Source organism: Epinephelus fuscoguttatus, linkage group LG14 (assembly GCF_011397635.1).
Source record: "Epinephelus fuscoguttatus linkage group LG14, E.fuscoguttatus.final_Chr_v1".
Classification (NCBI taxonomy): Eukaryota; Metazoa; Chordata; class Actinopteri; order Perciformes; family Serranidae; genus Epinephelus; species Epinephelus fuscoguttatus.
The window spans coordinates 30,283,314-30,306,984 of NC_064765.1; the positions used below are offsets into that span (position 1 = coordinate 30,283,314).

A 23,671-nucleotide genomic window follows, 5' to 3' on the forward strand; every position below is an offset into this window, starting at 1 on the left:
ATGTAATTGGAGCTTTGAATAGAAAAAGGGATGCCTTTACCTTCCATGTCTTTCATATTTGCTGCTGCTGTGGCTGCTTTGATCGGGCGCAGACACAGGGCAGCTGCAATGATGCACGGATGCCCTCTCTCTAAACTGCTTCCTCCCACATGTCAGCAGACTTGGACCTCAAGCTGATTTTTTTTTCTATGTGAGAAACTTGTGTCCTGTGCCCCGTACTGCGTGCCACCACTAATAATACCACTTTAATGAAACTCACAAAAGCTCACTGCTTGTCATACACCTCTGCCATGCAGTATACAGACTTTATAGCCATCCTGGGGGCTACGATAACTAAGACACTTCTGTTTCTGAACTGATGAGGATGTCTGAGGCCAGGAGAGTCGGCCATCTCACTGCCATATTCTTGTTGCAACCTGAAATCTTACAGAGTAGAACGATTTACATATCATTCATGAAAGTGACTCAAATTTAATTAATGTGAATACATTAAGGGTTCAACGTGTATACTTCAGCTCATCTGATACTGTTTTTTGGGAGTTTGAGAGGTTCTTTACAGTGGGGTTGGGCGGATTTTTTGAAATGTATTTATTTATTTTTGGCATCATTAAGCAAAAATCCTATAATCAGCATATTGTAATTTAAGAAAATCAAGCCCATGATAGGAGACGTTAGCCAATTACAGGTCATTTCAAAAAGAGGGTGTTCTTATTGGCTGTTCTACAAATGCAGATGTGTGTGTACGTCCCTTCAGAGGGTGAAAGCCTGATTCAAGAGCGGAGAATGCTGCAGAAAAATTGCTTTTCTGGATTTATCTAGAGGAGAGTCTAAAAGACAGTCTGACAATAAACAAAACACATGTCAGTATCAGGAAAGCATTTCAGAGATGGACAGAAAATGCTGCTAATAGATAAGCCTCCTGCTAACCATAGCATAAGGTTCATGACTGTGGTTAATTCAAGTTCATGTTTATGTAGCTAGCTAGAGCCTCACATCACAGTATCTCATCTCAAAGGTCTTCAGGCTCTCAAGTCTACCAAAAAAAAGGGTAATTCTTATATAACTGCTGTGTGAATGACTGTCATGAATGAGTATTACTCACACAGGTTATTGTATGAAGTGCATGCATATGCCCCCTACTCATCTGGAGGGAGGGGCATATGCCATGTTCACACTGGAGGCAGCAGCGCCCTAATATGTAAATTTTTGATAAGCCACCCATCAACAGCTGTCTGGCAGTTCACACCAGAAGCACAATTCTCCACGGAGGTCACTTAGTGATCCTGCTCCTCTGCTCTGTTCTCTTAACATGTAGAGCTCTGTCTCTGTTTCCTTGTGTGTATGTGTTTGTGTGTCTGCTCGTCTCTCTCACTCTCTGTTTTGACACAACTGACAAATACGTGGAAGCACTGGATGCATATTTTAGCATTTATCATAATCAGATCATTTATATCATGTCTAATATGTTCTTTATATCATTCATAAAAGATTATCTGTTTAATTTTTTTGCTAGATTCACTCATGGAAAAAAGACCAGATGACAAAACTGTCTCTGCAAATCAGGAGCCAGAAACAAAGCTCGGGGCTGCAGCACGTCCAGTGTGAACAGTCAAACTGGTTAACATGGGCGCTAAAAGGAAGCAAGCAAGAAAATTTGGCACGCCTCATGGTGCCTCTGTATTTAATACGAACCTGTCATTAGGACATAAATGAACTCTAAATTCTGGCATTTTATAGTGTGCCTTTTCAGGAAAACTGCCTACCCCAGCTTTACATATACTGATTTTTAACATTTGTATCTAAAAAAAATAGTTCACTTATGGGTCAAGATCCAGCTGATTGTAAAAAAAAGAAGAGCCTTTAACTTGCAGATTTCAGCTTGTATCAGATAGCAGCAAGCTCTGCCAACAGCTTCTAATATATTTTGAGCCAGGCTGGAAGAACTCAAAAACCCAGGCTAAAAGATCAAATCTTCAATAATTACATCAAGCTAAACCAGTTATCATGTATGAAGAATAGGGCCCACAACTTCCTGTTGAGCCTTCTGGTGGTGTTGTGGGACCAGTTCAGTGTCTATGATGGGCAGAGCCAATTCTATAACCACAGTCACACACCTGTCTTTAACCTGATCCTGTGTTGGTAAACCTAAATAGATTTTCACAGAAAATAGGACATGTACATCACTACAGTTAGCCCTGCATTCCCTCAGTTTAGTCACTGTGAACTGCCATCATTCTCCTGACCTCTGTCATCAATCATAGTTCTCGACCCATTCCTGTGTGCGGGCGTGTGTTTGCTGTATGTGAGTTCAGGCTTACATGGAAGCATACAAGCAGGGTATGTACATAAAAAACACACATAATCATACACACAAGCATAACAGCAACAGTCTATCTGACGCAGCCCATGCTGCTCCATGCAAAGTCAAGCGTGTTTGTCCTGAAGACTATCAGCTCTCCGGGGAGAGAGGCCATCGAGCAGCATTATCGACATTATAGACGCCTCAGCCTGGAGATAGGCTTCACATCGATCCCCTGATTAATTACTATCTGCAGGCAGCAGCAGGGTGAGGGAGAGGGAGAGAGAGAGAGGTGGGAGAGAGAAAAGTGAGAGAGGGAGGTGAAAATGATAGAAAATGGGGAAAGAGGGGAAAGAGTGAGAGTGGAGGGGGATGAAGGATTGAGGAGAGAGAGGAGAGAGAGTACACCTTGTACAATCTATGAATATCAGCTAAAGGCTACACAGTAATCTTCCAGGTGGAATAATATTTTATTGATATATAGGTAGGCAGGAACCCTTATCTTAGCTGCAACCACCCCCTAACACACAGCCAAGGACAAAATGAAATTCACACATTACTGGGGTGGAAACAACTTGCAAAGACAAGTAGAGGACACTGAAATACCAACCATGGAAGTCCCATACAGGTTATACTTTACACTAAGCAAATAATAGTGACAATAATAAGAAAGTAAAAAAATATATGTAAAATATATTCTAGCCTGTGTGAGCATGGCTAAGTTAACAGTCAGAACTGGAACTGGTGTGGACAGCCAGGCTGAGTGGCTAACATTAATGAACTCCAGTTAGATCCTTAGGGCTACAATCCTCATCCTCCCAAGAGACTCTGTTGCACTGTGTGGAACATAAGTCAATAAGCTGTTACAACGCCAGTGTAAGGGCTCCATTAAGGCCAATGCTGAGGAGTGACTGGTACATTTGAATGGCAATATAGCTACTTTTGTTGAAATTGGTATTGTGTATCATTTTGGTTCCCCTAGTATGTATGAGGGCTACCCCCTACAATTCGCTGAATTGAATATTCAGTGGAGAAGCCACGCAGTCAGACCTTATTTTGTCAGTCGAATCACTGCACTTTATCCAGATTTTTAGCTGAGTCATTGAGCACTATGTAGGATAACTAGTCTTGTCTACAAATCACCTGATAAAAAAATGAACTATAATAATAAAGAAATGAAAGTGAGATGAAGGGAATATCAAAACAGTGCAACATGTGTTTCCTTTCGCTGCTCCAATGCATTCAGCCTCACTGCTAAATGCTAGTGAAGTTGGCAAAGCTTCTTTTGAACTAAAGATGTAACTACTGCTTTTGGTACTTTGGTTGAAAGTGCTGCCAGGAAACATACAAGGGGTATGATCCACAGTGCGCAATAATTATATTACTGATCTATGACCAGGATGCACGCTTTTCATTTGTTTGACTGTGTGGAAATCAGATGTTTTCACATCACAGATGATGAACAAACACATTACGATGTGAGTCTAGCACTGGCAAAAAATTATCAAAGAAATCTCTTCAAAGAGAAGTTTCTGAGTTCCACAAGTACCAGGCCACAGACACTGCAAACTGTATCACTCGATTAGATCGGAGTTAATGAGTTAGCAGGGCCCTGCTACCCCGACTAGTAGGTTGCCGACGTCATTGTTTGGCTTGATGTAAGTTTTTTTTTTTTTTTTTTTTTACTGACACAGATTTAGGTTATGTAACATATGTCGCGTGACATACATCATGCAGTTATTGTAACTCAATGTCGACTTTTGGATTCATACGAGAAATTAGTCTTTTGGGTGAAAGTCTTGTGTTTGTTTGACCCATCCACCACCTTGTCCAACTCCCTCTGCAGACTTTCTCGCTCTTCATACCAATGTTCAGCCACCTGTCCTCCTCCATTGCAGCATTACAAGAAACACATTTATTTTATGGGTTGATAACGGCCTTTTGAACATACTAACTGATGTAGCAGTACCCTTCTAACCAGTATCTATGAGGCTGATCAGCAGTGATAACATTTGAACCAGGTGCCCACTTTGAGTGTGACACTGACAAAGGCTGTTGCTTTTCCATCCTATTCAGCTTTTTCTGGAAGCAAAATGGAAGCACTCCAACCTTAAGCAGTGTTAAAAACCCACTTGTATATTGTGTGACAAAGTTTAGCTCTAAGGTGGCCTGTATACTTGACTTGGCTCAGCTGCTGCTGATATCAGCTCCCATACATAATTGCTGCCCTCAACATTTCTTGTACATGCCGAACTACTGTACGCCCTAGAATATCACAGAGACCAACTGGGGGCTTCAGGGACCACCAAATTCATTCATGTAACATTGTCAGACAGTATACCCCTTAGCTTTTGCTTTTATTGCTTGTTAGTTTTATTAATTGTTTTACATATTGATTTAAATACTTTTACTTTTTACTATGGTTAATTTCTTATTTCTGTCACTGCCACAATAAAAAAATTCATCCAGTAGGAGATGGTGGAGTTTTTTTGTACAGATTAGTCAATAATGTGGAAGGGTAATACAGTTTAAATGTTGTTATTTTTATTCAATACCGGCACATCCCATTAGTGTGCCCTATATGTCAAGGCAACACAACACTAGAGCCTCCCACCACTCAGACTTGACATGTAGCCTGTTGCAGTTTAGTGTGAGGCTGCTGCTCTGCAGGTGCATTGGACTGCAGTGTAACTGAGCAGCTGTGAATAATATATTTCACGTAATTGTAGGTATGTATGTGTGTTGACTGCAAAATTACATCAACAACAGTGATAATAATAATATTTAGACAAACATTTTTTAAAAAATCAATAAAATGACAAAAGCTGTTAAAAAATACTGGGAAGAAACTTACAGTGACAAAGAAAACCTTTAAATTTGAAATAAAGCTGTGTTCTACCTTCCACCCACTCCACTCACCCAACAAGAACTTTAAGGCTGTAGGCGTAGAAAGAGAGAAAGAGTTGTGCTGCATGGGTAATGAATTGATAATTGTCTATTATGCTAAATATCATCAAGTACATAAGAGAAAAACAGAATTATTTAGCTTGTCTAGTTGGAACATTAAAAGATGAGAAAACCCTCTTATTTAATATTTCATATGGGGGAATTGTATTAACTAGAGGGAAGAAAGAATTTGGTGCTTGTTGTTTCTGTTTGCTGTTAACATCTTTTGTGACACTGAAGATTTTCAAACAGTGGAAGAGAGAAATTCACACTGGAGGGGAGGAATGAGGAGAGACAAAGTGAAGCATCCATAAGTGTCTCAGTGTGGCCAAAGAAACAGAGAAAAAGCAAGAAGGAACTAGCGAAGAGCAAGAAAGAGTAAGAACTGGTGTCAAAACACACTTTAGTGACTGGTTGCTGATCTGAGAGCAGCTATCAAACAGTGGAGGAAAGGCTGGAATGTCTCTGCTTGGTAATAAAGTGACAGTTGATCCAGGCACTGTTTGACTGTCTCTACCTCGGCACTAAGACAACAGCAGGCCAATTTTGTGTGTGTGTGTGTGTGTGTGTGTGTGTGTGTGTGTGTGTGTGTGAGTGTGGGTGTGTATGAGTATGTGTTTGTAACTCTCTGGCTATTTTCCGCCTGTCTGTGCATTTGTATGTGTGTTGCATTTGTGCGTGTGTGTGTTTGCGTATCAGTGCAGTGCACTTTTTCAATCCCACTGACCTGAAAAGCTCTGTTAATGCTGGATCCACAGGCACTGAGAGAGAGAGAGGGAGAGAGGGAGAGAGATTATGAAACAGGACTGACTTGTGAATGCTAAATCCACAGGCTCTTTGTATAACACATAAAAAAGGAACCTGCTGAATAGTTGATCATTGAGGCTTGTGATCTGCGAAGGTTTACCATGAAATAAATTACCAATGAAACATTTTGAGATCAGTACAATGTAGAATTTTGTTGTATCTGTTTGAGCAACTCAATTGAAAAACAATATATTCATTTCAGAAAATATCCTCGCCTAATGGCGATCATCTCAAAGATAAGAAAGCCAATCTGCGACAAACATTTCTTATACAGATCAATTTCTAATTAGTGTATAACCTTTGTCTGAAGTAAATGTGAGCAGCATTTATTGAACAGCTGCTTATACAGTAGTCGTGTACATGTTTTTCAGTGTTTCTATTAAAGATGTATGGTATAAGATGAGAGGATTGACTGTGCATACTGTGCTCATTGTTTTGTTGTGTTATAAAATAAACATGACATTATTAATATATTAATTTGTATTCATATTTTGAGTATTCGAAAACAGTTAGAAAAGAGATTAAAAATAAATAATGCAAACTGTGGGTAAAATCCAATTGAATACATTTAAAGAAAATGATTTGCAGTGGAAATATCTTGTAGCTTTTATTATTGATATTATTATCATGCCAATGTATTTTGTTTGTATTTTTTAACAACCCATTCTTCTTTTCCAGTGTCTTGTCCCCCACATTTATTCTGTGCAATATTTTAGTTTTGGTGTGCTGTAGACAATTTTCCCACTCATGGTGCACACTTGTTCATGTGTGAAATTATTCTAAAATGAACTACCATACATCAGTAGCCTTTTCCTTTAAGTGTGCACATGATAACATGTTGTTTTGAGCTCTAACATTTGAGACTGAGTAGACATGTGAACAATAAACCTAACTGGCCTGTTTGGAATAACGCTAACACACAATAAAACACACATATTGGCAGTGGTGAAATACTGCATGAGCTTCACCAAAGATAAATACTGTAATCTTGTTTTTAGGAGTTACAAACATTTAGGCTACAAAATAGGCTGTGTCTGAAGTCGCTTCTTATTGCCTGTATAGTGCACTATATTTACGGTTTGCCATTTTATTTGAGTGTCTGAATGCTGAGTGTGAAATGTATCTGCTTTATAGTGTTCTAAAAAATAGAGCCTTTCCACAGCAGACATTTTGACTTTTCAGAGCAAGTCAAGTCAAAATGTCTGCTGCGAGAAGGCTCTATTCTTACAATGAATCAAAACATTGAGCAATCCCACAATGCAATGTCTTGTATTTAATAGGTGTGGTGTGTCAGTGATGACGTAAAATGATGATGATTCATGAGTGTCAGATATGAAATTTTGATGCTAAATTACTGAGTTTTCTAATATAAAAGGAGTGAATGATGGAGTGATTTCAGACACAGCCCTAAAGATGATTTCAGTGCCAGTCCTTCACTCACACGTTTGTTCTCTCTTTGGCCGACAAGTGGAGGACACTTAACTCAATCAAACAAAGGCCTTGTGGTCATAGCCTTCACTACACAGTGCTTGATCCACCTATTCTAAGAACAAAGGTCACCACCTTGTTCTTTGTATGGTTAAAGATGTTAGAAACTTTCTAAAGTTAAAGGAAATAAAATATGTATCAAGAGGGTCATCTGATTAAACATGGTCAATTCCTTTTAGATGCTTTAAACCTGTGAGGGTGGACAGGAGGGTCGGTGGGGAGTAAGATTAGGGCCGGTGAGCATTTTTAGAGTTTTTTAGTTTTTATGGTGCAAGCACATAATGACCATTCATTAGGGGTGTAATGGTACACAGAGGTCACGGTCCAGCTCACACCACTTCATAGTTCAGTGGCCAAAAAAAAAAACAAACCCCAAATGCATAAGGATATGTTTCTTCTCAGTTATTTTGAAGGGACAGTAGTGCAAGTGTCAAATAAAGAAAAATCCTTACATTTTGCCCACTAGCAGCTTTGGTAAACTATTTTCATTATAAAAACAAGGACCATTTCACACACAAGCTATAAAACTGAAATGCTTCTCTTATGCTATGAAATTGAAAATACAGAAAACATGGAATACTGTAATTAAAAAAAAAGAAAAGGAGGACTCTTTCAATTGGTTCCACTGTGGCTATATTTAACACATGCAGAGCACTCAAACATTTATCATCCCGGTGACTGGCACATCTGGGAGATGCCACTGAATGTGTGTTGGCATGTTAGACGTGTTTCCATTCACATTCCCTACAAGAGTGGCGCAACACCGAAACGCCGTCCTTGTCTTACACTCAGCTCTCCCTCCGTTGCTGTTGAAACTCACCCAAAACCAGCTTACAGTTCCAGTGTTCATTTGCACTCACCATAGTGTGACTGACTCCCATGCCACTCTATTTGTTGCACTAACCCCAGCGTATGCCTCTTTCGTTTGTAAACTTCTGTTCTATATAACTTGCCTCACTTTACATACCGTGTATTCTACGTATAGCTGTGTGCACCAGACTGTGACCCCCGTACTGTGATGGTTTGGTATAAATACACAAAGCCATACCAATCAAATGCCTCCAAAAGTCAGAAGAAAGCTAATGTTCTTCAATGTTCAGTGCTAAACCAACAATGAACTCCTCCCGCTTGATGCTGATTGTGGATGTGGCTACTGAGCACATGCTAAAATTTTACCAGTTCTGTGTCCTCACATCCTGCAGGTTGGATCACTCACAGGTCTGCTACCCAGGTTAAATACTCTCTGTTTAAATTGCAGCCTCACTGATGCATAAGCTAAATATGAACCCGTGTGTTATTGCTCTTGATGAACACATCTGGTCGGGTGTTTTTAAATGTTCAGAAACAGGTAAATAATATCCACTGATGCTTTTTTTAATGTGTGTGTGTGTGTGTGTGTGTGTGTGTGTGTGTTTTATAAAGCTCTACCTACCACTAATAAAGATTTTGCCCTTGGTTATGTGGATATATTCACTGTAATCAAATCTTGTTAACACCTGTTTTGGAAGAATTCTTTTTAAACTAATAAAATAAGAAACAGAGTGTCACCAGTTTATCAGCTGAAACTGGGAGCTACCTGTTCTTTGCTTAAAAAAAGTTCCATCATTTGTTTTCACTTTGTTCCATGCATCATTTTGTAGGATTAGATGTCACTGTGGTAGATATTTCATTTTGAACAAAGCTCTTAAAATGTGGACTTTGTGATTCTGTTTCTGCAAGATGTATAAAAACAGCGTCAGAGGAAGACAGAGAGCAGTGAGAAGAGGCAACTCAACTGTGACAGTCTGGGATTTGTGCAGTGGTGTGTGTACACTATATGTGCGTGCCTGTGTCTGTGCATGCATGTGTTTGTGTTGGGGGAGTGAAGGTCACCCTGAATGGCAGTGCCGCTGTGTGTATGTGGTGTGTGTGTGTATGTGCAGATACCTTTGGAGCGTGTTCGATGGCGTTTATCGTCTGCATCCACCTCCATCTGCAAAGAAGGCACAAACAAGCTGTTAAACACACAACAGACAGCACTGCAAAATTATCTTAATTTGGATACATGTTTCTTCACGTTCAGAGTACTTTTTTTCCCGCCTGTCAAACATGTAATTTACACCTGATGTTTGAAACACTTAAACGTAACATTTCATGTGCTGCACTGTAGAGGCAGACTGACTGACTGTTCCTGTTATCTTAAATTATCTCTGAGTGAATGAGACCTACTGTAAAGATCTCTTGGCCTATACATCTGCCCTGCTGAATTTACATGAACGTATTTCCTCAATCAAAAATTAGTTTCGAGTAAATCACTGCTTATAATATCAAAAGTGTCCTAAGTATTTCAGGAAGTAACAAATTATGCAAAGACTCCTATTTGGTCAAGACAGATTTGTCTGTCAATGAGGAAAAGAGATCTCCTTTCCAGGGGCATCAAAGTGGGGGGAAAGTGGGCCCGATGGGGGAGGGGCCCTAAAAAAGCCTGGAAAGTTGGGTTTCGTTTGTGGTATTTTATTTCTAAGTAAATAGTGGCATGAGTAAAGTCAAATTGGCTAGATATATTGATTAAAAGGCTGAACTTTGCATTTAAAAAATACTGAAAACTCTCTGAGGCTGATTTGTCTATAATGTGGAGCCAAGGGAGAGACTGCTTTTGCTGCTGTGGCACTAACGTACACTGTCATGTCTTTCCCCGAGAAAGGAGAATCAAGAAAGAAAGAAAGAAAGAAAGAAAGAAAGAAAGCATTTTGACTTGACTTTGACCAAAAGGTGCATGAGAGAAACATGAATCAAGAGAGGTAAGGTGGGGGGCCCACAGAAACTGCTTATGCATGGAGCCCAGAATTTGGTGCTAAGTCCCCTCTCCTTTGTTAATTCCAAAAAAATGTTTGAGGAAATGTTTTATGAATAACCACATATTCCATTTTTACAATGAATGTAAGTTTGCATTTTGAAATCATGAAAAACGTCATTTCTGAAGTATTCATTCATCAGCTTCTCCATCCATCAATCCACCTATCCATCTGTCAAACCATTCGTCTGCTCATTCATGAATAGTTCAACTACCTATCAGTGGCTTTACAGATGGACTGCAGACATAACAGCATCCAACATTTACTGCATGGTTTCCATTTATGCTGTCTCCTCCTCAGTAGGCCTTTCAAGCTCTTCATATGCCAGAGTAAGCATTATCCTCCCCTCCACCTCTCTTTCATGTGTGCCAGACCAACATATCCCTCTTAAAGGTAGGCCTATATCTCCTTACCAACACATCATAAATTGTTAAGAAGCCTGAACGTCGCTCTGTTATTTCCAGATGTCCTGAATATTCATGCTCGCCGGGTTTGGACTATGACGGGGGCCGTAGACCTGTTTGGATGTCTCTTTTTATTAAACATGATTTATTAACACCACACTTACTGTACTGTAGAGCCCCTCAGCCCTAATGGTGTGTTTCTTTATGAATGCCCATAAATGTTTCAGCGGGAGAAAAATAAAATGATGAAAGGCAAGGATACCTTGTAAATCTTATTAGCGTAGCAGGGAGGGAAAGACCCGGAGTATTTTGGGGAGGGTGACCTAAACTATCTCTCTCTGTAATATATATATATAGTGCATAAAGCATAAATGTGGTTACCATGGCAATTAAAAAAAAAACTTCCTTGAGGAAAAAAAGGAAGGAAAAACAGAAATAACTACTTATCAATCCATTTTTCTCCTCTCTCCTTTCAGGCAGTCATTCAGACAGACACTGAGCACAGACCACTGTGAGTGTGTACATATGTGAGTGCATAACCTTGAATGTTTCTGAAGTAGTCATGTGAGCAAAGTGGACTTAGTCCCCTCTCACTGAGCATCTCTCATCGGTCTCATCACTGCTCTGTTTTATCAAAGCTTCTCTGGAACAATCCACAGTACGGGCCTAAGTGATAGCATCCCTTCAACACGTGCAGCCGACTTTAACGTGGATGAGAACATCATGTTGCATATGCAGATTTTTGCGTACAGCACATGGCACATCTTTCATGTCTTAACAGTTAGGTGTGACATTATAAGCACCCAGCCTTACATGTCTGTGTTCCCTGAGACAGTAGCTAATTCTTTACAGCATCCACAGCACACTTGTGCCACACATTCAAAAACACACACAGTATGGAACAATTAATTCAATGTCTAGTTCATTTTAAATCTAAGCTTTAACACATTTTCTCTAGTGTAGTTACTGTCTACTCATTGCTGCTGTTTCTGTACCGAAATACCCAGAGATCACTTGTCAATCAATGTGGGCGGTAATGGTGTTTTTTCCTGAATTTTAAAGTTTGAGTTTCTGTAGGTGGCGCTCTTTTCTTTCTCTATTTAGCCATGGGAGGTATTGTTCCTCCCACTTCTTCTCTAAACAAATGTCTTTTCCTGCTGTTAGAAAAACTTTCCTAACAGCAGCAGCAGCAGCAGCAGCATTTGTAACACACTAATTGGTTGGAAATAACCATTTGTTTATATGAAAACACTGCTGATGATTACATTAAAATACGTACATGAAAAAATCTCTTTGAAGAACTTTCTTGAACCAACTAGAGTGAGCTGTCTGGTCTGAAAATGTAATGAATGAAATATTGAGAAGAAGGGAAATGGTCTCAACCTGCTTGCAGAATGTTAAAAGAAATATATCATTTGTGGACTACGATATGAATGCATGTTTAGTTGAAGCAGACACACACACACACACACACACACACACACACATAAGCATCCTAACAGTGCCTATCTGAAGCTGTCAGACTCTCTCTGAGGGGCCCTGGTTTTGAGCGAGGCCTGCATCAGCACTGAACACGGCGTCTACATCAACTGAATCCAGCAGCAGAATAAAACAACAAAAACGGCGGTGGCAGCAGTGTAAGTCTTGTCGCCTCCGCTTCCTTCCCTCAAGGCTCCTTGTGAGCGTTGGACCCAGGAAGCATGCACGCCTCTGCAGCTCACCATATGTTGGAGAGCCCTTCGTAGTCTGGCTTTTTTTCTCTCTCTCTCTTAGCACCCCATGGGAAAATGTCATGGCTGTAATGAAGGTTAGCCTGCTTATTGAGGATTAGGAAGAGGCCCACTCCTTCTCTGTCTGCGTCTCAATTAGACCCTGGATCAATGGCATTATAGGCCCAGATGAATAACCACAGAGTCACGTTGATCCAAGCACCAAAGTTTAGACTGGCTAGTTAAACATAATGAAGCACAGTCCAAAAGAAATACTGCATACTCTTGTTTTTCTACACAACCAGCAATTTATATTATTTCAACAAGACAAGAAAACCATGTGCCTCCAAATTGATTTTAAAATTTTTCAACTTTGGGTTGAGAGAAATCTCTTATTTCATAAACCATAATAAACCATTTATGAACCCACTGGATTATCTGACAAATGTATTGTCAAACAGATGAAAACATAGCATGAAAGTGCTTTAATGCCATATACACTATGTATGTTTTCTAGGGATTTTCCTAACAACTAATTTCCCTCATGTGTAAACAGAACTTTAAACATAGACTTCCCAGTGAGTCTAAAAGTAAGAAAACAGAGTCAAAATGAAGCACAATTAAATCTATAAGGTTAATTTTGTAAGAAAACGTTATTCCATCTAACAGCCATTTAAAAATGTTTATCACATTTTTCAAAAACAAAATTGTATTTTAATGCTGCTGAAATGTGTGGCACTTCACACCATGCTTTATGAACATTGCTCATTATCTGTCATGGCAACATGACAGCTACTCACTCAATGAAAACAAATATACTGCCAAATCATGCAGCGATATGATCTTTGTCCCACTTTCCACCTCGCTATTTCTGTTTTTTGTTTTATGGTTGTTGTTTTTTTAAATTTGGTGTTGTCAACATTGCCAGTTAACGCGTGCTCATTTTGTTTAAAGAGAAACTAGGAAGACCACATTTCAGTGCAAATTATGTCAGTTTGTAGTTTAAATGTGTACATCAATAAAATAAAAATCTTAACATTAAGTTCAACTGACTAATTTTCTGGTGGCAAGTAGTGATGGTAGCAAAGTTTAGACTAGTCGTCTGATTGCGCACATTCCTAATGTTTTATCATTTGTTTTTACAAACTTTTTTTTTTACTTTTATTTTTTAATTATTCAACATTTATCTAACAGTTTTTCTTTACAGCATTTATAAACTTTAATTTACACTATAACAGCAATATTATTGCAACAATTATTAGTTTGATCCATCACTTTAGTTACAGTAAAGAAACTCTTAAATAAAATAAAATAAAATAAAATAATAATTCTAGGAAATATATATCTAATACCAGAAAGCAATTTTTCATTCTTGTACAAACTTAATGTTGGAAGTACTCAAGCAAGATGGAGGTATTTAACTTGTGTTGGAGTAATTCACCATTTCATTTCACACATGACCTCCACTGGGACTCAGTTGCTATATTCAAAACCAAGCACAAGCCAGCAGGTAATTAGCTACAAAAATCCGGTTGTACTTCATATTCCTATTTACCATTCATTGCCTCTAAATGTGTACAACAGAAGCTCTTCCCATGTTTTGTAATTTGCATCCATGAATTCTAATCCATGTGGCATATTATGCATCATATATTGTGTAAGGATTTTATTCACATTCAACACATACAAGGGGTCTGGGAGGAGGTGGCTGCATGAAGTGAAGGCTGCATTCCATTTCAAATGCAAGCTATGGAAGCGAGTGTTTCATTCAGTACTAAGATGAATCCTCATGGAAGATTGGCATCCTTTGAAAATACATGCATGTTTGTGAATGTGATGTGGAATGCAGCTAAGCATTTTATGCAGCAAACATATTGGAAAAAGCAGCTGTCCAAATGCCAACTGTGTTTGTGTTGGTATTGATTGTACAGTCTGCATCAAAATGAAAACAATATGTAAATCTCTTCTTTGGAAATTAAAGTGGCGGTGCCTATTATTAGGTGTCTTCATCATTACATAGGACACAGGAATGCCGTCAGACACAGACAAATTGCGTACACAAACAAGAAGAAGGTTCTTGCTGTTTGATAAAGAAGTGGGATATTGCTGGGAATTACACATGATAAGAAATGCAGCGATTATTGTAATATGCACTGAGACACAGAACAAGCATTTTGTATGTGTGTGTGTGTGTGTGTGTGTGTTTATCATTTTAGTGGTGGTGGTGGTGGTGGTGGTGGTGTGTGCTCAGACATCTGTCACAACAATTCACATCGTTATCAGTTTCCCTTTGTTTTCACCTTGAAGTTTTGGGAGAATGCGTTTCAGGCATATGGCGCCCAACCCACACTCCGCCTCACACACACACACACACACACACGCACGCACACTCCTACCCTCACATTCGTATTCTGTACAGTGTGGCGGTAGGGAGCCACCAAAACTGCTCTGGCACTATCAAATTTCACTGCAAATAGGTATTTACGCCATGCATCATCTAGTGACAGTAAACATGTGTGCCAAACCGATGCTAAGTGCATTTGAATTAGTGTGAAGGGCTGTGGAGATAGCATCTGAGTGGGCGCTGACAGTCAGAGTGAGAAAGAGAGCGAGAGTGATGGAGACAGAAAGAGAGACTAAAATCTGGGGAGTGACTCCTAACTAGTATGGAAAATGGCTTTGGTGGGTGATGGCAGCAGTGCACGGCTCTAAAATGGTTAGAGTGTGAAAAAGCTGTGATCAGAATACAATACGACAATTTATCAGCTGGTCCAGTGACGACAGAGAGCTGTCACAGTGCAGGATGTGCAGGGTCTGTGATTGTTGCTTACATGATTGCCATATAGCCTGAGTGGATCATGTTGGATACTTTTCCTTTTGTAAAATCTTGATTCTATTGAGCTTGATTGCCTTTTATCTCAAACATTTTATCTTTGAAAACTTGCCTGTCATAGCATTCATGGAGAAGAAAGAATGAACTAAACTGCTATTGGAAGTAAGATGTTTTATCCACTTTAGAAACAGGTTTGTATTGGCGGTCAGTAGAAAAAAACACCATCATATTTAACACATTAAAAAATTGATTTCATATTACCAAACATGCAGGTCGTGGAAACTTTTCATCTGGGCTTCTACCAATAATTAACAACAAAACTATGGGAGACCTTCATGAACAAGGGTTCCCCTGCCATTTAGGCAAGTTCAGATTAAATGCAGAATCCCCCCCTGAACATTTTTTTTGCTCTTACAGATCTTGTTAGCTATACTACACATTTTTACAACCTCTACCTCACTTCTCACTGTGTGGTGTATATAACTGATGTTCTCTTTTTACTCCTGCAATTTTGATATATTTATTTTATTACTGTATATTTCTCTTGTATATTTTAGATTTTAATACTGCTTATTTTTGTATATATTTTATATTTCTATATTGTCACATATTTCATTTTGATCTGTTTCTATCTATCTATCTATCTATCTATCTATCTATCTATCTATCTATCTATCTATCTATCTATCCCCCATGTTACTCTTTCCAATTCAGTACAGTTGTGTTTCAAACTTGGAAATAAAATAGTACCTGAATGCCACAGTAAGAACAGACAAGGCCACTACAATTAAAAAAAGGACATTCAAAAAAACATAAATGAACATTGATGATGCAGCCATGCACTGAGAATTAAAGGGAAATGTAACTAATATATATTGATGAGGTATTGCTGAAGTGACCAACTCTGACTAACAACATGAAATATTTCAAAAACTCCATAACGTTACACTCCAGTGTCTTTCTGTCAGATTTGTGTCTATTCTGACGGACAAACGCATGTTTACAGATTCATTTTAACACAGTCATAAATAACAGAAATGCCTTCTGTTTGTTTTCTCTCCATTTTTTGATGGCTGGACGTAGCTAGGTGTTAGCTTCATCAAGTGTTAGCTTTAGGCCCTCACTACACAAATACAGATATTTTTAAAAACGGATAGGTTTCTGTCCCTTGTCAACACATTAACAGAGTTTTGCATGAATAAAGAGATTTTGGAAAATGCCTCCTACTTAAATGTACAGATTTTTCAAAACTCTGGTTACATTGTGTTTTTGAGGACATGTAAAACGGATCATCTCCTCAGTTCACGCATGCCCATTGTTGCACTGTGTAATAGCCATGCATCAGAAACAATGACAACAATGGCTGACTTCTGATTTATTTATGTTTTGTTAGCACTGCTTGACTACTTTACTCTTAAACTTAGTCATTCTGCACCACTTCACGGATAACCAGAGCTGTCTACTGCACCCAGGCCCAGTCAAATCAGAGAGTGGGGTTGTTGTCAGTTAAGAGTGGAAGGGATACATTCATATGTCCAGCGCAGAACTCATATCTCTGAGTGAGCTCCTTCATTCGTGATGAGATCTCAAGTAGGTGTTATAAAAAAAAGGGATAGCCATCATGGTGAGCGTCTGGGGTCATGTTTGTGTTCAATGTGGAGGGAGATATTTTGTAAAATGAAGGTCAAGTGGACAGAATTTTTCCTCTAAACAAAAATAATTATCTGTATATCTGTAAATAGCTAACATAGCTTAATTAGGGACATTAACTATATCAAGCATTAACTTTAAAATAGCTTTATCAGGAGCCTGGCTGCTTCACTGATCCATTACAAAACAGAGAGAAAAGATAGAAGGTGTTATGTTTGTTTTTAAATAAAGCTATAATGTTAATCAAGCATTTGTTCATCAAAACGGACACAAATCTGCCAAGTCTGCACTGGAAGCAGTTTGTGAACTTGATCAAAAGACATTTGAACAGTATTAAGTGGACAACAGGATGTGCGTCACTACCTGAAAGGGTTTGGGGTTGAGACAGCTCTTTGGTCCAGACCTCTGCTTCCACCGTGACCTACTGACGTTCAGCTGGAGAGGAACGGCTCACCACGTCTCCTCCAAACTCATTTTCTACACAGAGGGAAGAAGAAGAAGACGGTGCATCATTAAAATCATTTCCAAAACAATCACATTCACATACACCCATGACAGGATCTGAAATTTCCTCCTCTCCTTTGACTCTGGGCTCATGAATAGTCATATATCATCAGCTATGCGGCACACGCCAAGCGAACGTTGATTTCCGCCATAACGACGGCCGCTTGTCGTGTGCGATAGGCTTGGCAACATGGGGTAATTAGCTAGATCTATCATCTTCTGCAGGAAGTGGGGACAAATATAGCTAATGATCCGTGCCTGCCTCCATGATTTCTCTCCTCAGCTCGCCATCCTTTGCTGAGTTAGAGGAGGAGAGGAGAAGGGAGGGAGAGAGGTGGAAGATGGGAGAGGAGTGAGTAAAGGGGCTGATGTCCTACTCTGTCAAAAAAAAAAAAAAAAGGTAAAATAACCTTTGACAGAGAAAATGATAAAGACAGAGAGGGAAGAGATGGTGGTGTGAATGAACATATGCACTCAAACACAGCCTGCACACTCTGCCTGTCTTTGTGTCTCTCCATCCGGTGCAGCTAATTGAGAGAACGTATGGGAAAGAACAGATGAGGTGTTGATGGTGTATAGGGACCATCACAAAGAATGAAGGCCCCCATAGGGAGCCTACCAGACGGCCCATAACATGTACACACACACACACACACACACACACACACACACACACACACACAAGCAGCTATTCCCAACCTATTTCAAAGCAGCTTAAATCAAAACAATAGCTGGTCCCTCAGGACAAACACAACCATAGGCATACAGCAAGTACTCAGAGTGCCTGTTGTGCCTTACGTAAAAGGAGCGGTGGTGGTTTTGTGCATAAGCGAACTTTGCTTTGAACCAGCAGGGGGTCTTTTTTACCCTTCATCACACACACGCACACACACACACCTCTGTTTTTTCACCTTTTTATGTCCACTTTCTTTGTAGAGTGAATCTTGAGTGTGGCCAAGCTGGAAACAGCGTGAGTGAGTTGTAAGGGGATAGCGCAAACAATGGGCCACTCACACTATATTTTCGTTTTACGACTATGTCTTTAATGTCTTTAAGAATGGCGTCAAAATGTGGTCTGAATTTGATTATAGCCACAGCTGCACCCAGAAAACATTTTCATTCAGAAAAAAAGGGCAGTAGAGCCTGACATACCTTTTCTGTGGACATGCACCATTTTTTTTACCTGCACCAAAAATGTTTTCACTGCACCATTTGGCGCTCTTATCCTTCTTTATTCACACTTCCACCATGGCCACACATTTTATATGGTCAAAGTAACACTTGAGCAGCTTCTTAGCAGACCTAATATGGACACAAATTTTCTCTTCATCAAATTTCAACATCTTTGGTGACTGTTTTTCTTCTAGAGGAAGCACTAAATCCCATATGAAGAGGTGTCTCCTGTGTGTCTTGAATAATGATACATTTTGGTAGTAAATCCGAGTCTCTAGGAGACATTTCATATTAGAGTGCCAGTATTTTCTATTAAAATCTATTTAAAAATAATTACACTACACATTAACAATGAAAATACATGTGCTGCATGAGACCAATTCAGAATAAGTTTTTAACCATAATTTTCACTAATATTGACAAGTCAGCATGACGGTGTTGAACAAACATTGGCTTTGTCTTATTTAAAGAGTAATACATTGACGATCCCTCAGTCTGCCCCCTGCAGTCAAACGGAGGGCTGGAAGGTGAACTGCCTGTCCTCCTGCTGTCAACATCGGATAAAACTAGGTAAGAACACACCAGTGGGTCTGGAGAGAAAGTCAGTCGACTTAAAACGAACTTCACCACGGTGTGGCGGTTGCAGCTGGCATAACCACAGTCTTTTACAGTGCTGCTTTATTTTGTCTTTTGTTTATTTTATGTGGACCACCATGCATATGCACATGGTATTTTGAGCCCTTGGTGGTAAAACAAAGTCAAAGTGCTTTTGGGCAAGGGTAGCTAGAAAAAATATAGATCCATATATATTCTGGCACATTTGTGATATACTTCTAACTGCTTTTACCCCATAGCATGACACACACATACACGCACACACACTCATCCCTTGCCCATTGGTCATTATAATCAGGGTGTAAGTGATGGGTCTGTCCTCTGATGAAGGTCTTCATGTGGAGGCTGATGACAAATCACGGCTCTCTGACTCTGTGTGTGTGTGTGTGTGTGTGTGTGTGTGTGTGTGTGTGTGCGTGTGTCGGGAAAAAAAAGGGGGGAGGACAAGAAACAGAGACAAAAAGACAAATGAAAAATAACAAGCAAGAAGAGTATAACTAGAAAACAGCAGAAGATGTTGCACTATTGAACAATACAGCACGCTTTGGTAGTATTCAGTGTGGTTGTATTTAATGTGTGTTTGTGTATGGTACTCCAGCCAATGTGCAATGATGCTGGTCTGTTCATTTCAGCACCAAGGACAGTGACAGACAGAGCACAGTAAGGGAAGAATGGGCCTTCAATAGCAATGGTAGCACACTCACAGGAAGGCAAACATACATGCTATCTCAAGGTTTATACAATCACACATGTAAACAGTCATTTATAGATGCACACGTACTCAAGCTATTCTTAAGTGCAACACACACCGCCGCCGGCGCGGCGCTGTGGCCGTCAAGGGCCGCCTCCCAACACACACTGGCAGCGGCGCGCAGCGGCACCGTCAACATGTATTTGCCACCCCAGCCCTCTAGGTGGCTGTACCTACAGTAGTTGCCAACGGTTGCCAACTGCTAGTAACAGAAGAAGAAGAGGAAAAACTTTGAGGCAACAACAACTTGAATTTCACGGGTGAGTTTCTTATCAAAATCGTCTTATTAAAAATTTGAAACAACCGGAGTTGATCCTACGAGAAGAGACATACATAAAAGGCTCTTCTCGCAGCACCGCCATGAGCGCTGGCCGCGCTGGAGATAGAGCAGTGGGCTGAAGCAGAGCGGCGCGGCGCGTCGGCCGGCGCCAGTGTGGGTTGGTTCATAGAATATAATGGAGGTGGGCGTTTTGACGCGCGGCGTACGGCGGCGGTGTGTGTTGCACTTCATTCTTCTCCTGAGTTACAAAGGAATATAAAGGAATATATACCAAGGACTGGTAGAATTCTTTTCAGCCAAGAATCCTACAAGTGTGTGTGATTTTCTCATAGTCTTTTCCTTGGAGAATGACAGGGGACTATGCCTGCCCTCTACTGGGCTCCTATATCTATCAAAGCCAGGATACACACTGTAAATAGCCTGGCACAAACACACACACAACTGTAATGAAAACCCTATTGTATTGGTTATGTACACTGCAGTATGGAAAGTGGGCTATGATGCCCGCTGTGACATTTTCTATGACACATACTGTACATGACAGGCATTTCACGTGCACACACACACGGAACACAAAATCACACCCGTCTTTACAAAGAAACACACGTATGGCACATGAGGACAAAGGGCACACACAAATAAGCGCATATTACAAGAGAGACACATGCTTTATTCATGTGATGTGTATGCACACACACACATATACACACACAGCAATCTCTTTCTCCGAGGCTCTGAGAGTGACTGGGGCTGCCTGACCTACATTCTAGCAGATATGTGTACAGGCAGAGAGGAGATGAAATCTCACTCTCTATTGCTCTCCCTCTCTCTGTTCCATATCCTGTGTTCTTTTCTGTGCCTGTCCATTGCCTCTTTGACACACACACACACACACACACACACACATATGCGCACACATACACACAGTTGAGGTGAAGTAGCGACTATGATTTCTTAGCCTGAATGCCCTCGTGCTGCTGCTGAAACTAGCATTGTCAGAGTATAGCTACATGTGTTTGATGGATGTCAGACTGAGGTGAGAAAAGGACTGCTGTCTTTCCTTTGCTGAGTACAGTATGGAAGATCCTCAAACCACCTCATGCTCCCCATGTATGTAAATAAAATATTTAGGTCCCCCAAAATACTGCAAAGCAAGCAAGTGGTCCGAAGGCCAGCCTCTCAGGGAAACAAATGGTGAGGTGAGAAGAGGGGCGTGATGGAATCCAAGTAGAGAACAAGATAAGTTGATGAGGTGAACCTAAATTAATGTCCGCTTGTGTACATGTGTGTTTATTGGGTGATGGTCTGTTTGTTAGCTGGTCTGATTAGCCAGAGAGCAGGAGATGGGATTGGTCAGATAATAAAGCCCGCTGGCAGCTTTATCTATTCCTCCTCACACTGTCCTGTGGAAATCAATGCTTCCACTGGACTGGACTGCAAACACAGACTAAGGTAACAGATAAGAAGCAGTACACATTATCATTTCTAACTTAAAGGTATCATTTCGGGCCCACACCCCTCTATCTCCTAATGCAACAAGAGTGGTCTTCATTTGTCCAGGTGTGCAGAGAGCAGATCCATTTCCATGCTTCATGCCATATTTTGACTATTTTTTATTATTTCAGCTGGCAGTCTGTTCAGAGTGTCTGTCTAGGAGTCTCTCCATGCCCAGACAGCACAGAGGTTAGTAATTCAAAAGGGTTTCAGTTTATAAAAAAGACCTGATCCACTATATCCCTGAACTAAACCACCCCAACCCTCTAAATCCCACTGAGGCATTACACTGACCACACTGTCAAAACAGTGATACAGCAGAAACCAGTGGAAGAAATCCCATGACCCTGCATCTAGACAACTTTAATATTGCAAGATTTTTCCCAACAAATCCTCTTGCGAGTAGAGAGAAAATACAACAGAAAGCATGTGAAACCCAGTTTCCTAAAACTGTTTTTAACTATTGAGTGGTTTCATTATAGACATTTTTACGTCAAAATCATTTTCAAGTCATAATGGCATTTTTCCTAAAGCCACTTTTCATGACAGTGGGTTGTCGCCAATGCCTGGCCCTCAGTTTCCTGCCTAGACCCCAAGTTTCTCTTAGCGAGGTCAGATCTGTGCTGCCATCTAGCCAGCTAGCTCCTGTTGGCTATTGCAACCAATGTGAAAATCTTTTAACTCTCTGAAAAGTTGTTTATCATTCTCTAAGCAACATCTTCAACACGTCACATCACTGCTCAATTAACAAGGCAGCCTCTGCTGCTTACACTGGCTGTTCAGTTTGATGTGAATTAATGCGCTCACAAGCCAACCTGTCTCAGACGGGTGGCATATAGCTCTGCTAAACTACATGCAAGCAGAGATTATTTTTTGTGCTTCTGCACCGCATCTATTTACAGTAGCATCTAGTTTGTTGATAGAGTTTACTTTGACATTGCTGTTGCCCTTGCAAACAAGAGCTATTGTAGCTGGCAAAACCTGGCAGCAGTTGTTAAGTCCTGCTAAAAGAGATTTGAGGCATTTAGTCGGTTGAAAATTGAAGGGGTTTTAAAGTCTGCTGTCATGGAAAGTGGGCGCTATGAAATAAAAGAGTCACTGGGAAAAATGCCAATGTGACATAAAACCAGATTTTTGAAAGAAGACATTTTAAATGAAAGAAAAATGACTAAATGAAAATTAAGGAAAATAACAATGATGAAAAAAAACAGAAGCTCAATTTAATTATATATCAAAATATTTCACTTATTTATCACTTATTTACTTTTCATTAGGGATGGGTACCAAACACCGGTATTGAATGAGCCCCGGGGCTACATTCTTCAAGATCGCAGTATTGATAAGCTCTGACCTTAACGGTTCTGCTATCGGTACTGGAGCAGTTGCGTTTTTGTTTTGTTTTTTTGTTTTTTACAAGACAAACGTTATCTTGCACATTTATCTCACCAACTCCGTCAATTATCCGTCATAGTATCATAATTTTCGCTATTCTCCCTGAAGACGAGAGATCTGTCTTGCTCACCCTGGCTGCTTGCTATGTGTGAGTGGAGAGCGGGGGGCGGGGCTGTTGTTCCAGTGACACACACACACACACACACACACACACACACACACACACACACACAAGACAGCGCATACACCAACTCAAGCTCATAGCCTACCTTTAGATAGATAACGATGGCGGAGAGAGCCAAATGGTCAAAAGTGTGGCTTTACATTACAAGAGTTGATGCAGACACAGCGCGTTGTCACAAGTGTGACAAATGTTTTGCGTGTGAGGGCGGCAACACTAGTAATTTGTCAAAACACCTTGCAAAAGTGCATCTTATTCAGACAGAAAGATGTACAGTGTTTGACTGCCCTAGCACAGCTAGTTCTAGGGAT

The 23,671-nt window shown here is 40.1% G+C and overlaps 1 protein-coding gene across 6 annotated transcripts in view; it reads right to left on the reverse strand.

Annotated features, from left to right (window-relative positions):
* The window catches only part of myt1lb (myelin transcription factor 1-like, b), a 129,232-nt gene that overhangs the window by 67,203 nt on the left and 38,358 nt on the right, over positions 1-23,671 (reverse strand). For all 6 annotated transcript variants that reach the window (XM_049595486.1, XM_049595488.1, XM_049595490.1 and 3 more), the window contains 3 exons: positions 17,334-17,447; positions 9,467-9,512; positions 5,973-6,006 (listed from right to left, as the gene is read on the reverse strand). In XM_049595486.1, coding sequence (XP_049451443.1) covers positions 5,973-6,006; positions 9,467-9,512 — 80 coding nt within the window. In that variant the 5' untranslated portion in view covers positions 17,334-17,447. The remainder of the gene's footprint in view (positions 1-5,972; positions 6,007-9,466; positions 9,513-17,333; positions 17,448-23,671) is intronic.